The sequence below is a fragment of the Rhea americana genome, unplaced genomic scaffold (assembly GCF_003343005.1).
Source record: "Rhea americana isolate MKP2758 unplaced genomic scaffold, rheAme1 scaffold_130, whole genome shotgun sequence".
Classification (NCBI taxonomy): domain Eukaryota; kingdom Metazoa; phylum Chordata; class Aves; order Rheiformes; family Rheidae; genus Rhea; species Rhea americana.
The window spans coordinates 1196585-1209860 of record NW_028185373.1 but is presented as its reverse complement, the minus strand read 5'-3'; the positions used below and the strand labels follow the sequence as shown (position 1 = coordinate 1209860).

The 13276-nt window shown below is 36.8% G+C and overlaps 1 protein-coding gene across 6 annotated transcripts in view; it reads right to left on the bottom strand.

Moving 5' to 3' along the window:
- Window positions 1-13268, bottom strand: part of SYNJ1 (synaptojanin 1) — a 66770-nt gene extending 53502 nt beyond the window's left edge. For 5 of the 6 annotated variants that reach the window (XM_085297779.1, XM_085297780.1, XM_085297781.1 and 2 more), the window contains exons 1-3: window positions 12238-12449; window positions 809-895; window positions 140-407 (exon numbers count right to left, since the gene is read on the bottom strand). In XM_085297779.1, coding sequence (XP_085153905.1) covers window positions 140-407; window positions 809-895; window positions 12238-12361 — 479 coding nt within the window. In that variant the 5' untranslated portion in view covers window positions 12362-12449. Of the gene's footprint in view, window positions 1-139; window positions 408-808; window positions 896-12237; window positions 12450-13120 lie in introns of those variants that run through there. The other variant, XM_085297778.1, reaches the window with a different exon arrangement.
- Window positions 13269-13276: the final 8 nt, after the last annotated feature.

Genomic DNA, 13276 nt, shown 5'->3' with positions numbered 1-13276 from the left:
CTGTAGCTAATCAGCATCTGTGGGACAAAGATACACATCTAAGGGCTGATAAAAACAAGGATCAAAACTTGTCATAGATTAGTTTGTACAGGTGTGAAATATTTTATACCATGTCTGACAAAACACATAGTGAACTCACCAGAAAAACCTATTGTCAGTGGTGTGCTCTTGCATGCTGCGATGAGCATTGAGACTAAGATCTAAACTGACACCAGTTGCAGACCATGCAAAATAGAAGTTTCCTGAGTTCAAAACTTTGCGCACTTCTGAAATACGATCTTCATCTGCTGGATCAGTTCGTAATGATATGAACTCAGTAGAAGTAACTCGAAAAACTTCAGAATCTTGAATCTTTCCCACAGACATGCATCCAGTTACCAGAACCAGATAATGTAACAACGTGTCTCCTGTAAAACCAAAAAATGCACAGGTAACAGAGTAAATCATAGTGGAGTGTGATGTTGATGCATTTATATTCTTAAATGCCCACGACCTGATCTCAATTTGGCCAAAATAAGTGCAAAGAGAAAAAAAACACCAAGAAGCCATTCTCAAATTCTATGGAAGTAAGGAAATAAAAATAGAAGAAACTATGCTGAAAATAATAGGGATTGTGAAAATGGAAGTTATTTTTTCGTCTATGCCCACATTTCTGGCAGTGCTCCAATTTGCAAGTACAAATACAAAGATGAAAAATAATACAGGAACACAGAGTTCCTGTCTGAAGATTCTGTGCTGTGCAGTTTCACAGGGTCACCAGTATTTCCTTTCACAATTTAAAAATTAAAATTTAAAATAGTTTACTCACCAAGGTTTAGTCTTAGCACACCCAAGAGCCCATATGCATCCATTACTTTGGAGTAGGTACTCTTGATTGCATCTTTTTCTGCTGATGCTATGAGAGAAAACAGAGCAGCTTGTGATGGAAAAGGCTGTAACACTATACCAGGAAAAATGAGTCTACCCTACACTGAAAGTCAAAGAGACTACAACAATAGTGCTGATGTGAAATTCCTGGAAAGAAACCAAAACATACTAACATACATAATTTTATAATGGAAAATGAATATTTGGTTTCATTACAAAGTAGCATCATGCTACTTGCATGGACTTGCAAAAACTCCAGGTGGTATTAAAGCAGAAAATTGGCATCAAAGCAGAAAATTAGCATCTTTAACCTCATCATCTCCTAATATGCAAAGCATCTAAAACACAGGCACATTATTTTCATAAGAATGCTCTTCTGTAATTAGTTAAAATTAGAGTAGTGTTAAATGCTGCTTWGTTCCAAAAGACGTTATCTTTTTCCTCCAAGAATAAAACCATGAAGTGGCAGTACTATTTCCAAATATCTGAACTGTATTATCACACTGGCGGTTTAACCAGCTTTAGATATATTACAAGCAAAGCAGAACTTTTGCATGGCTACAAGATAAAAGTATTTAAAAGCCATATTTTAGACAAAGGAAAACACAATTTTCATAAACATTACTAATTTTAAAATTTTCAAGAATATTTTAGAAAAAATTATATATGTCATTACTTATGCAGCAAGGGGTTGATTTTCACATATACTTTAGGACCTTCATCTGCCTTAAAACATCAGGTGAACAAGCCTGACCACAGAGCTAGATGACAGGGATGCTGCAGAGAAGAAACAAGATCCCACTTGCCCTGAGCTTTTGTTCATGACTGTGACTGCAACTGGTACAAAGACTGACAATTCCAGCTGTGCCACTGGATCCACTGGCACAGAGATTCCTGGGACACTTAAACATCAGCAATTTTCCCTCTTCAATGATAACCTGTTAGTTAATTCTCACTCTGACGCTAAAAAAACAGATTAACAATTTGACATGAAGAAAGTGTAAACTGAAATACCGATTACTCTAGCATTTCACTGTGCTCTATTTCACATTAACTACATTCTCTGGGGAAAATATTATTGTGCATCTTTCTAATATATTCCCTAAGCTCAACACAGTTCTAGCTGTGCTCAAGTCTATTGCTTCTGTTCAAATGTTTTCCAGGTCTACTATTGAAGAAATGGATCAAAGCCTTCAATGAAGATGAAGCAATTAACTTCAGCCTGAAATCTAAGCTCAGTCAATGTTTTATTTATTTGTTAATTAATTAAGTTTATTTATTTATTAAATGCACTTTAAAAAAGTTTATTTATGCTGATGTACTGTATTCCTGTAATCCAGAAGCTGAAGATAAAAAAATAGCAGTATGATTCTTCACAGTCATTATTCATGATAAGTGCTATGAATCACAGCTAATCTAAACATCTTATTTACAGATAGAGATTTTGTCAGCATTGCCAAACCACATTCTTCATAACTAGATCACCATTAGCTTAGAAAGAACAACTTCTAAACATCAAAACCTGGTTCTTCTGATCAGTCTTCTCAAAAAGCATTTAACATCAATGTACGTCTCTAAACTCAGCCTTGTGTAAGCAGAAAACTGCCATGATGTGCTTTCACATTCCAAAGTATTAATGGAAGATGAGATTTTGTTTCAAATGTATTTTTGTAAGATTTTTCTTAAGGGTGCCTGGCACCATTTAATGACATTTCAAAACAACAGCTTTTCTGTCTTCTGTGGATTTATTTTATTTGTTCCATTGCACAGAATACCGGTTATTCTTGCTAAGCCTTGGTAAGTAAATGCCCAAAATAAATTAACGCAGAATTTGTATATTCAGATCTGCAAAAAAGGCTACTGCTAGTAAAGCAGCAAAAGGTGGGAGAAACAAACAAAAAATGGAAATATAAAAACGTACRACAGCTAGTCAATATTTAACTAAACATCAACCAAAAGCCTCCAGGCTTCATGCCACGTGATTCAATTTCATTATGTCTTAACACAGTGTGAACTCCGATCAAAGTCTTTCTGCAGTTAGAGCCTAAGTATTTTTTATCTCTTACGTGGATTGTCTCCTGCTAAACTACACTTTTCCTATCTGTTTTGGTGGTCAAACTCCTCAGAAGAGGACCACAGACGTTCCACCTCTCAGAAAGTTCAGTTCATCCGCCTTGCCTCTGGCCCATCCTCATCTAGCCCAGATTTCTGCCACGGCCTCCTCAGAATCCGATTCTAGGTGCAAGATACATCTAAACAGCCCTGTAATAGGGCACCTGATGTGGAGGAGCTTGTTCACCTGACCTCTACAGCCTCGCTGTAACATGCTCATACCACCTCCCACAAAACACTTATGGTTGCTGCGAGTTACGACTTCGCATTATAATTTAAGTTCATCGCACCAGTTCACCTTCGTTGAGGACACCAGTTTGAACCTAGTAGTCAGCATTTGCAAAACACGCAAGAACTAAGGTGTTTACTCTCAGTCAGTGATAACTGATACTGGCCAATGTAAAAAGAACTGTTGAAAGGATAAACAAATCGGTATCACACATCCTTCTCCATCCTCTTCTGTTTGAACTGTTGAGGACTCCGTGGGGCTGACACTGGCCAGGGCTCATCCCACRTGGGGCAGCCCCAGCCATCAGTCACCCCCACTGGCCAGGGCAGGCTGGAGCCTGGCACCCCTGCGGCACGGCGGAGCAGGGACCGATGGCCTCGGGCTGGGCTGAAATGGGGGCCTGGGGCTGCGCAGGGACAGGGAGGGCTGGGGTGCCCCCAGGGCCTGGACACAAATGGGCAATAATATTAGAAGAGCATACAAGTGGCTGTAGTGGTTTAGACCAAGAGGCTGTAGTGGTTTGGACCAGAAGTTCAGTATTCTGTTAACAGTAGTGAGAATTCAAAAGCAAAACAAAACAAAAAAAACTACCCGAGGAAGTGCATAAAAATAGGGAGGCTTCCAAACATTTACAAGTCAAGAGCTTCCTGAGCCAGTATCTCCATAACTACTAGCCACAGGAATTCCTTCCTGCGATAAAAGGAGTAAAAAGAAAAGCAATTCTCCAGCCAGAGTAGATTGACAGTGAAATCTATTAGTGACTGCCACTGCACATTAAATTTCCCATTTCTAGAGTTCCTAAAAACTTAATGAAAAGCTATTTCGTTAAAAATTGACATCTGCCACCTTAGCCTTCATGCCAGTGCCTACTGTACAGAGACCTTCCTCCCCCCCCAATAAAAACTGAAGTGGCATAATGATGCTCACACTGCTTAAATTCGTTTTCGTATCACTAAGTACCAAACAACGTAAAAAACAATGCGCTCTGTAACCATTCAGATTCTTCTCAAGAGTATTACATTTAAGGATTCCTTCTCTACCAATAAATTAAGTTTATCTCAGTTCCACAAAGMTACATGCCCTCTCTCACTTCATTCAGCATGCACACAAAGTCATCAGATAAAGCTGGATATGCAAGAGGGCCTGAGATTACAAAAATAGGYGGCTGAGACTAAACTTCACAATGTATTACATCTACTGCCATGTAAAAGCAGCTTCCAGTTTCCTCTGTCACTAGCTGAAGTTAYCGACTTGGTGAACGGCAGCTTAGAAAAGGTAAAGCACAGCAAGGCTAAAATAATCCAGACAGGAAGAAAGAAAACATTTCCAAGCCCATCTCCCCATTTCCTCTGTAATGGTTTTAGCAAATGGCAACAGCTCTTTTCAGAACAGTAGGTTGGTCTGCAGCTGTGAGAATACTTCCGACTTTGATTTATGAACTTTGTATCTCCAAAAAAAAAATGCAAATAAGATAACACTCAGAAAAACACGAAGTCCTATGAATTAATCAACCTGCTTCCAGAGAAACAGACTTTTCTGTTTATTCATTTTTAAATAGTTGGAAGTAAGGAGATAAAATTGAGGCTGTCTGAAAAAGTATAAAATTATGTCACTCATCAGGAAGAATGAGTTAAGATGCACAACTTCTGAAGAGAGAAATCAGCAGCTGGGATGACAATTTTCATATAGAACATTGGAACTAACAGGTTTAAAATTATAATGTATAATAAGGGCATAATAAGGGCACCAACCAGCAGACATAATGCAAGCATGCATGTGTTTGTGTATAAAGTTGTACACAAAATATTATGAGGCAGTATTTTTTCTATTATTTTCTGTCAGTTGAGGCATTAAGCAGAAAGGAAATTAAAAGCAGCTTCAGCCATTACATCTAATTAGACTCAAGTTGATTCATTTCTAAAACAGACATAATGATTAACTGTTTAGTAGCACAAAAGAAAACCCAYAACATTTTTAATGCATTCTTTTTGAAACTCAGTAGGCCTCATTTGTGGTATCAAGAGAAGAAGAAAGTAACTTMAAGTCAATCTCTATTAAAAATTAATAGGTCATAGTATTTAAAAACTGTAATGTCTCACTGTTCCAAGTTAAATCACTGACTCTCCATATAAAAGGTAACGGATTAATTTTTAAAGGATTATGTGAGTCCTTTTGCTGTTATCCATGTGAAAGTCATTAAAAATCCAATTTTCACAACAATTTATTTAAAATATATTCTGCCTAACTGCCAATTAAGTATATATATTTTTTTTTACGAGAATTATAAAAATAAGATCACATTGAAAGTTACCATTTAGGTAGGCTTTCTACAACTCCATTCCCTCCTTGGTAGGTTCACAGGTGCCGTGATGACACATCATGAGCTAGTAGCAACAATTTCCAGCTACAACATGGGACATTGAGATGGGAACAGTATAAGATACTCTTGAAATTATGTGTAGTTCCTTCAGAAAAAAAAAAAGTCCATTCTCATTTAAGTTAGAAGAGAGAAAAGAAAAAATCATACTACTGACACTTTCAAAAGTTTAAATCTAAATGTCTTATGAATCATTCTACATAGCTTGGTTTTGAGCTTTAAAGATTGAGGTCTTCAAACTTCTTCTCAAACTACAGAAGTTAAGAAACTTCCTGTATTTAAATTAAAACCAACACTTTAATATTACCACATAGGTGAGACATTAAAATCAATTATGAGTGGAGTCACCACTTCAATTTAGGAATTAATCAACCGAAGCACCATCTCTGAGTCACTTTCAATATATCTTTATGTTTAATGATGTGAAGCAACAGATGCATACAAAACTAGAAAACAGTTATTTAAATCTGCCATAATTCATCTGATTTTTACTATGCATTTTTTTTGCACAGCTTGGATTATAAGATATTTTGCACTCTACAGAGACATTTAGATGTTACTACAATCTACAGACAGTTTAAGACTGAAGGGAAGAATCTCCGAATAGCAAATTACAGCTACAGAAAAAARTAATAAAAATCAAGGTTTACTTCCAGATGCTAGCAATTATATCTAAATACTACATACCAGTAAAAATACTGTTTGGAACAACAACAACAACAACAAAAATAGCAGATGAGCAAGTAAAAGGTATGGTTAATTCAATRCACTTTTTCAAAACTATGCAAATTTACTATCATTACTTCACAAAATGTATTTTTCCTAGCTAACATCATGAAGAGGGGACAAAAAACAAACCAAAAAATAATTGTTAAATACAGCTGATCTACATAACAGCCTAGAAGTACTTGCTTTGGATCAAATTTGGGGGGGGGGGCAGTTATATGTTCACAGTTGAAAACAAAAATCAATAGCACTAGTAATCTATAAAGATCTTTTTCTAATACTGCATACTTTAATTAAAGTACAAAAAATATTTTGCATGAAAAAGCCTATTGCTACAATATTGTCTGTACAAATCAGTTCTTTGCAGATTAATTTGCAAAACTGTGCACAATTATATAACTTTCAAATTAAACATGTGCATGCATAAAAGCTACCAGATTGTCTCAAATTTAGGAATGATAATTAGTTTTTTGAAAACGATGTCTGAGTAACTCCAGAAATACGTAAACTGGRAGCTTCTTGGCAGACATAATCAGCAAAAGCTATCATACACAGGATATCTAGTAAGGCTGGAACAAGACCTTTACTATCRCTCCTGTGTCAGCATAGGGAGGAAAAATTACTGAATTCAAGAGGGTTTGCATAAAGAAAGTATGTTCTGACCGAAATCCCTTCTTAAGCTCATACAAAGGGCAGGGGTATAGATATAGAATGGTCTTTACTACTGCTGTAAAGCTAGGCTGCCTAACAGTTTGAAGGGTTGTTTTGCTTTCTTTTGTGAGCAACCTTCTTTCTAACGTTTCCAGAACTGTGGACCAAATTCTTCCAGATCCATCATGCCATTCAAAGCATTGTATTTCTCTCAGACAAAGGTTATTGCCTCTGCCAATTTGCTCGAAGAATTCTTATGGTAAGTATCAGCTCAACTTTTCAAAATGTGTTAGGCTAGCACACGTCATCTTATGCTTTGTCTGAAATGCTTGGAAAGTGATCAGATGAGCTTCCATAGCAGATTTGAAGGGAAAAAAATGTAAATTCTGGCAGAATTCTGGGAAAGGCACCTGATGACAGGAAGACAGACAACAACTTCTTCCTCTGGCATGGCTGTKCCCAGCAGCCACAGTAGCTGTTGCTTCCCTGGGGCTTCTAAAGTATCTTAAAGATGTTATTTAAAAGGAAGGCGTAGTCCGGAAGATGACACTTTGCCAAAACAGAGGGAGGGTAAAATTGCTGCTTGCAATTGCATCCTAGTCTTTTCATATTGGTATATACGATTAGCTTCAGATGACTGAAATAATACATTCAGTTTTTTCCTATCACAGCCTGTATTTGTCCTTTCTTCTTTCACACAAAATCTCTTTCCAGGGAACAGATTACCACTGGAAGAGCTTTAATATGGTTTTCTACAGAGACGTATATAAACAGGAAAACATTTATAATAAGCATAGGTCCATCATGAAAAATGCCACATAGAATTTTTGTTGTTGYTGCTGTTGTTTTTTGTTTTAGTCTTTTCCTCCTATTAAGGGGATGCAGTTCCACTCAAAAGTCAAGATAAGCAATATTTCAGAAAAGACTTTGCGCAATAGTGGGTTAGCAGTGGTTTCAGCAAGCAGCATTGAAGAAAAGAATTCTTGTTGCAAATATATCTTCCTTAATGATGTACATAGAGCATGCGCTCTGCAAACATACCTGTCAGTATGTTTCCTTTTTGGGAATCTAGCTTTGCTATGACATCATATTAACTTAAAATCTCTTGCAAAATGATGACATTCAGTCTTACAGTTTGGATAAATGTAGCATAATTACTATTTTTTTTCCAGAATACAGTGCTAAATAATTTTCATTTTAAAATTATTTATTTATTCCAAAGTGAATTACACATGGGTGATAATGTTGGTAAAAYTGACTAAAATTCCAAAGTATCTGCTGCACATATACATTACTATCCAGTTGTCTCCTAACAACTCGTACTTTATCTAGCACTACAGAAAACTCAGGGTGAGCACTGTGCCTCTTCCTGCTCGCACCTGCTCTCTTCTCAGCTTTGACATAAGACTGAAGTCGAAGAACGTACATGAAGCTCCAGCTCTCTTCACTAAGGCACCACTATTTTGCCAGATGACAGAACCTTCTCCTTTGCTCACTGCAGAGGAGAGAAGTAAAGACAGCTTCCCACTCACTTCATTATGACTCACTGGAGAGATGCAGGGAGAGAGAACATCCTCCTTTTCAGTCAATGAAATGTTTGAAGGTAGAGATACCTCACTATAAACTATTTCCAAAAAGTATATACTGTATATTTTATAAACTAAATATAATTCCATAATTTCCTGCAACTACACTATAAACAAAGAAGCAATAAAGTGGCCGACATTTAAAACTAAATGCTCTTAGAAGGCCTTGAGGAGAAGTATTTTGGCAAGATCCCTTCAGACTTCAATATCTTGGCTGACTCAATACTGAGCTGATAAACGCAGTAATAAATATACAAAGACAAGCAAAGTACTTCTCAGATACACAGGCAGAATAGAAAACAGTTCCAACAGAAGAATGGCTTGGATGGCTTCCATTTTAAGACTGAATGCTTATGCAACAGTAACTACTATGAACTATCCCTTCTACCCTCTTCCTTCCTTCCATTCTACTTTGTTGACTTGGATAACACATTCAGTGCAAACACAAGATGCCCTGAACACCATGCAGTATATGATCTCTATAGGATTTCATACAGTGACCCAATTAAAGCCTCTAAATCATCCTGCAATGCTTCACTGAAGGTAAAAAGGATGAAAGTTAATACTGTTATCCTTCCCTTGGCAAAATGAGGGACAAAATTCCTTTAGGACGACATYTAAAGGATCAGTAAGCCTCCAGTAGTCCTTTCTCTTAGTCCAGCTCAAATTCAAATTTCTGTACATGCATACCCCAAAAGATGTAGTTCACTAAGGCTCCCACAACTGAACCATATGAATTGTTTTTAATGCTAAAGTGTGTAACATATTGCATACGCTAATGAAATACATTCTACATATACCTAAGTTATGATTGTGCATAAGGCTAAACACCTTAATTTTATCTTCAATATTTGTTGAAATCTCTTTAAAATTGCTTAACAGCTTGAGATGAGTAATGCTTTTTAGACTAAAAAAAACTGGCAATACCATGATAAGCAAAAAATATACTGTATCTTTAATATTCKGCACTGATACCATATGGAAGTGGAACATACTTGATCTGACCACCCTTCTGTCTATTTAAAGAAATTTTACAAACATCTTGGGAATTTTCCCAAAGAAATAGTCTTTCATTAACTTGGCTTTCAAGTTAGGTTTGTACAAACATCCAGAGGTTTGCAACGCTTGACTAGAATCTTCTGACAGGTTTCTGCGGCATGACTAAACAGATGGAGAAGCAGCAGTTTACAAAACATCTCTAAGCACTAATAATTCTGCCCCCTTTTAAATAAGGATTAAAAGGAATATATTTCAGGAGCTAACTGCAAGTAGAAATAAAACCTCTGAGCAATAGGACTTTATCCTTCTTCTGTCAGTTCAAGGTGACTTGAGAGTGATGATTGGTCTTTCAACCATAAAAARCACACAAAAAAAATAAATACGATTCAGTGCCTAAAGAGTTTATGTGCAAATAAGAAATTAAAGCAAACCAACGTAGGTTAATATGTATTAGGAAAATAAGCCTGTTTACCAGAAGACAGAGAGAGATGCCTTTTACTAGCGAAGGCTACCGAAAACAATATTCAGGAAAATTACTTATAGCTAAGTATGAATATTTACCAAGTTGTAACATGCCAACTAAAATACCCGGGACAAATGCTATTACTAGTACAGGTGAGAGACTTGAGGACTTCCTCTGGGTTCTGATTCCTCTGCCCATAGAAGAGGACTAGAACTCCAGTACGGTTACAGATTTTGAATTTTTTAGAGAATGTTGACCAAKGTACTTTCAGTGAGGTAAGTCACAGTATAAGAAGTCATCAATTTGCTTTCTTTATTGAGCTTACCTTTCAGGAAAAAGTTGTTTTCAACATATTGCTCACTAAGGAACTTAAACATCTGCACTAATTACTAAACACAATAAATACATTTCTCCACAATTCTTCAAGACATTCTTCCCTTCCTTATGTATTTCACTACAAATGTTCCTATGATTGGACATCTGCTCACAACAAATTGCCCACTACACAGTGCCTTTAAAAATACTGCTGGTGAAGTCAACGGGATTACCTAGATGAGCAGTAAAAAAAAGCTGTAACAGGAAAAAAAAAAAATCCTCGGAAGATAGGAGAAAAACACTCAGGTACGTATGTTTTTCATCTGGACAATCATAGAAGTTAATTATCGCCATTACATGAACTATGCCGATACGTCCCATCACTAGGCCTCTAACAGTTAATCACAGTGAGTTCAAATCACACATTAACTAAGATGCAGATCAAGCTGTATGCTAGAGAGCATTTGCTTGTAACAGCTTGACCACTACAGATGACTGTAGCCTGACTTCTTAAGCACCTTACACAGGACACAGGGAGAATCACATGCCTCAGAAAATACTATGCCACAGCCAAGCAGCATATGTCTAGAAGAACCAACAACAAATACTGAAGAAAGGAAATGCAGCTTGAATCCTGCTCTTCTTTGGAACTTACTTTTCTAACCGAGTCCTGTCACAGTAGTTGAGCAGTGGCTTAGGCCCTCACACACGAGGCAGGGAATTTACCATCAACCCCTGCTGTCAAAATYGTTAGTTACATGCTGTAATAATTATTTCCTGTATTTTATCCAGTCATTGGGTAGGAATTATATCCTGGGATTTACCCTTCTCAGGTGTATACCTAACCACTGGACTTTTCTACTTTCAGCCTAAAGAACCCTAGAGGGTTTTTTTGGCATAGTGCTAGACCTTGCTAGAAATGCTCTCCCCATTCAGCCCACTTCACAGCCTAAGGCAAGAGCAGCTTCCTGAGAGGCTGATCTTTGAAACTCCTCAGACTTCAGGCAAYGAATCAAGTCTCCCATTTTCTGAGCATGCTAGGCTAGAAACCCATGAATAGGCATCAGAACTGATTCATCAAAAAGATATTGATTCAAAATAAAATAATAAAAGAAAACCATTCACAGTACCTCAGCCTTCTATAAAGGATAATGCAAGCCTGGATGGAAACCCCTTCACAATCAAGTGCTCAGACTTTCTAACTGAAAAATACAAACTAAACTCCATTTTAAAACTTTAACTATTCTGATAGTYCTCTTCTGTTCTTCCCATTTTACTGTACTCCTCCAAAACTGACTTGCAAAAAAATTTAAAGCAGAAGAATTTATTAGAAACAATTAACAGTTATCACTGAAAACTTGTAAAATGACTTTGCCATGCAGAACATCTTGCTCCAAATATTTACTCATTTTATTATCAGATGAACTAATAGAATCACAAAGAATTTGGTCACGGGTTAAAGAATACAGGGACATAATACAGCTAAAAATTAATAAGCCACCAAAAAGCCATCACACAAAATGAGATAAAAAATTAAGATGACATACCATTGAAGAATACAGAACTTTTTATTATAAAGTACAACACACAGAATTTGCTTTTCACCGAGCAGTCACGTATTCAGAGAAAATTGTTCTGAACCAAAGGCACAAACAGATGTTGTTGGAACTTAATAGCAAAAGAAAATTTAGCACACAGAAAAAAAATGTTTATGATGAAATTTAAGTGTAACATTCTCTCTCAACAGATAAAGATATGAAACTGTCTTATCATTTAAAGCAGAAGCCTCACCATTAGCAAGTAAGAAAAYAGTTGTTTCTTCTTTATATTCCATAAACAAAAAACACACAGTTTACAAGATATCAAGTCAGCCAACTTTTTACATTGTAGCTATCAAAACATATCAACTTACAGAGTACAGCCACAGCTCCAGATTCAAACATGAGACATTCTTCTCTGTTTCTGGTTTCCACTATCACACTGAATGGAGGTGGATCCAGCTTGTGATAGACACGGTATCCTTTACTGAAAGCCATTTTGCCTTTATCACAGGCAGTCCTGTCCAACACAAGATAATGTTAGTGAAAGCTTCTTGTGCTTCCAGATACCTTCTGCAAAGCAGGTCCGAATTCTACCCTTTCCTAAGGAATGTATGGGTTTAACATAAAAGAATGTCACRCTCATTCTTTTCACTCAATGAGTCTTTTTCTATCTCATATTCTAAGAGTATATGAAGAATATTTTAATATAACTACATTTCAAAACTATAATTACCCAGATATAAATCAATCTCAGACGWTTTATTTTAAAGCCTCTTTGAAAACACCAGAATTGCTTTCACAACATTTAATAAATGTGATTTCTTAGAAAAACAGAAAACACTATTTGCCTCTAGTCACCACAAACACATAACAACTGTCTTACTCATAAGCTAAATGTTGAATGAAGAGGACGAGAAGCCTGGACAGGCTTCAAATCTTGGAACTATTTTACTGATTCTGACCTTGTACAAAAGGGCAGTGTAGTTTAAGTACGAAAGCTGTTAAGAGGTTTTAAAAGATCAAACAGAAATGTTACCCTGCTGCTGTTGTTACAACAAAAACAGGGTTTTATTCGGATTTAAACCCTCCCCTGCAGGGGCCAATTAATGAAACAYTGCAGTACCGTACTAGTGAAACTGCCTAAAAACCATCAAGGTAAGACCTTCCTTTAAAATAAAAGGGAAGAAACTACAAGTAAGASGGAGAGTGGGAAAATTTTAAGGGCTTACGCTAAGAAAATACACAAGGAGCCACCTTTAAGGGGTTAAGCCGAGAAAGAGATACGACGAAGGGAGCTTTTTGCTGGAAGCCGCGAGCAGGTTTCCTGCCCGGGTTCCTTCACCTGAGCTCAGCGCCGGTAACCGCCGGTGCTGACGGCGACGCGGACTTTATGCCTCCAGAAGGGAACAT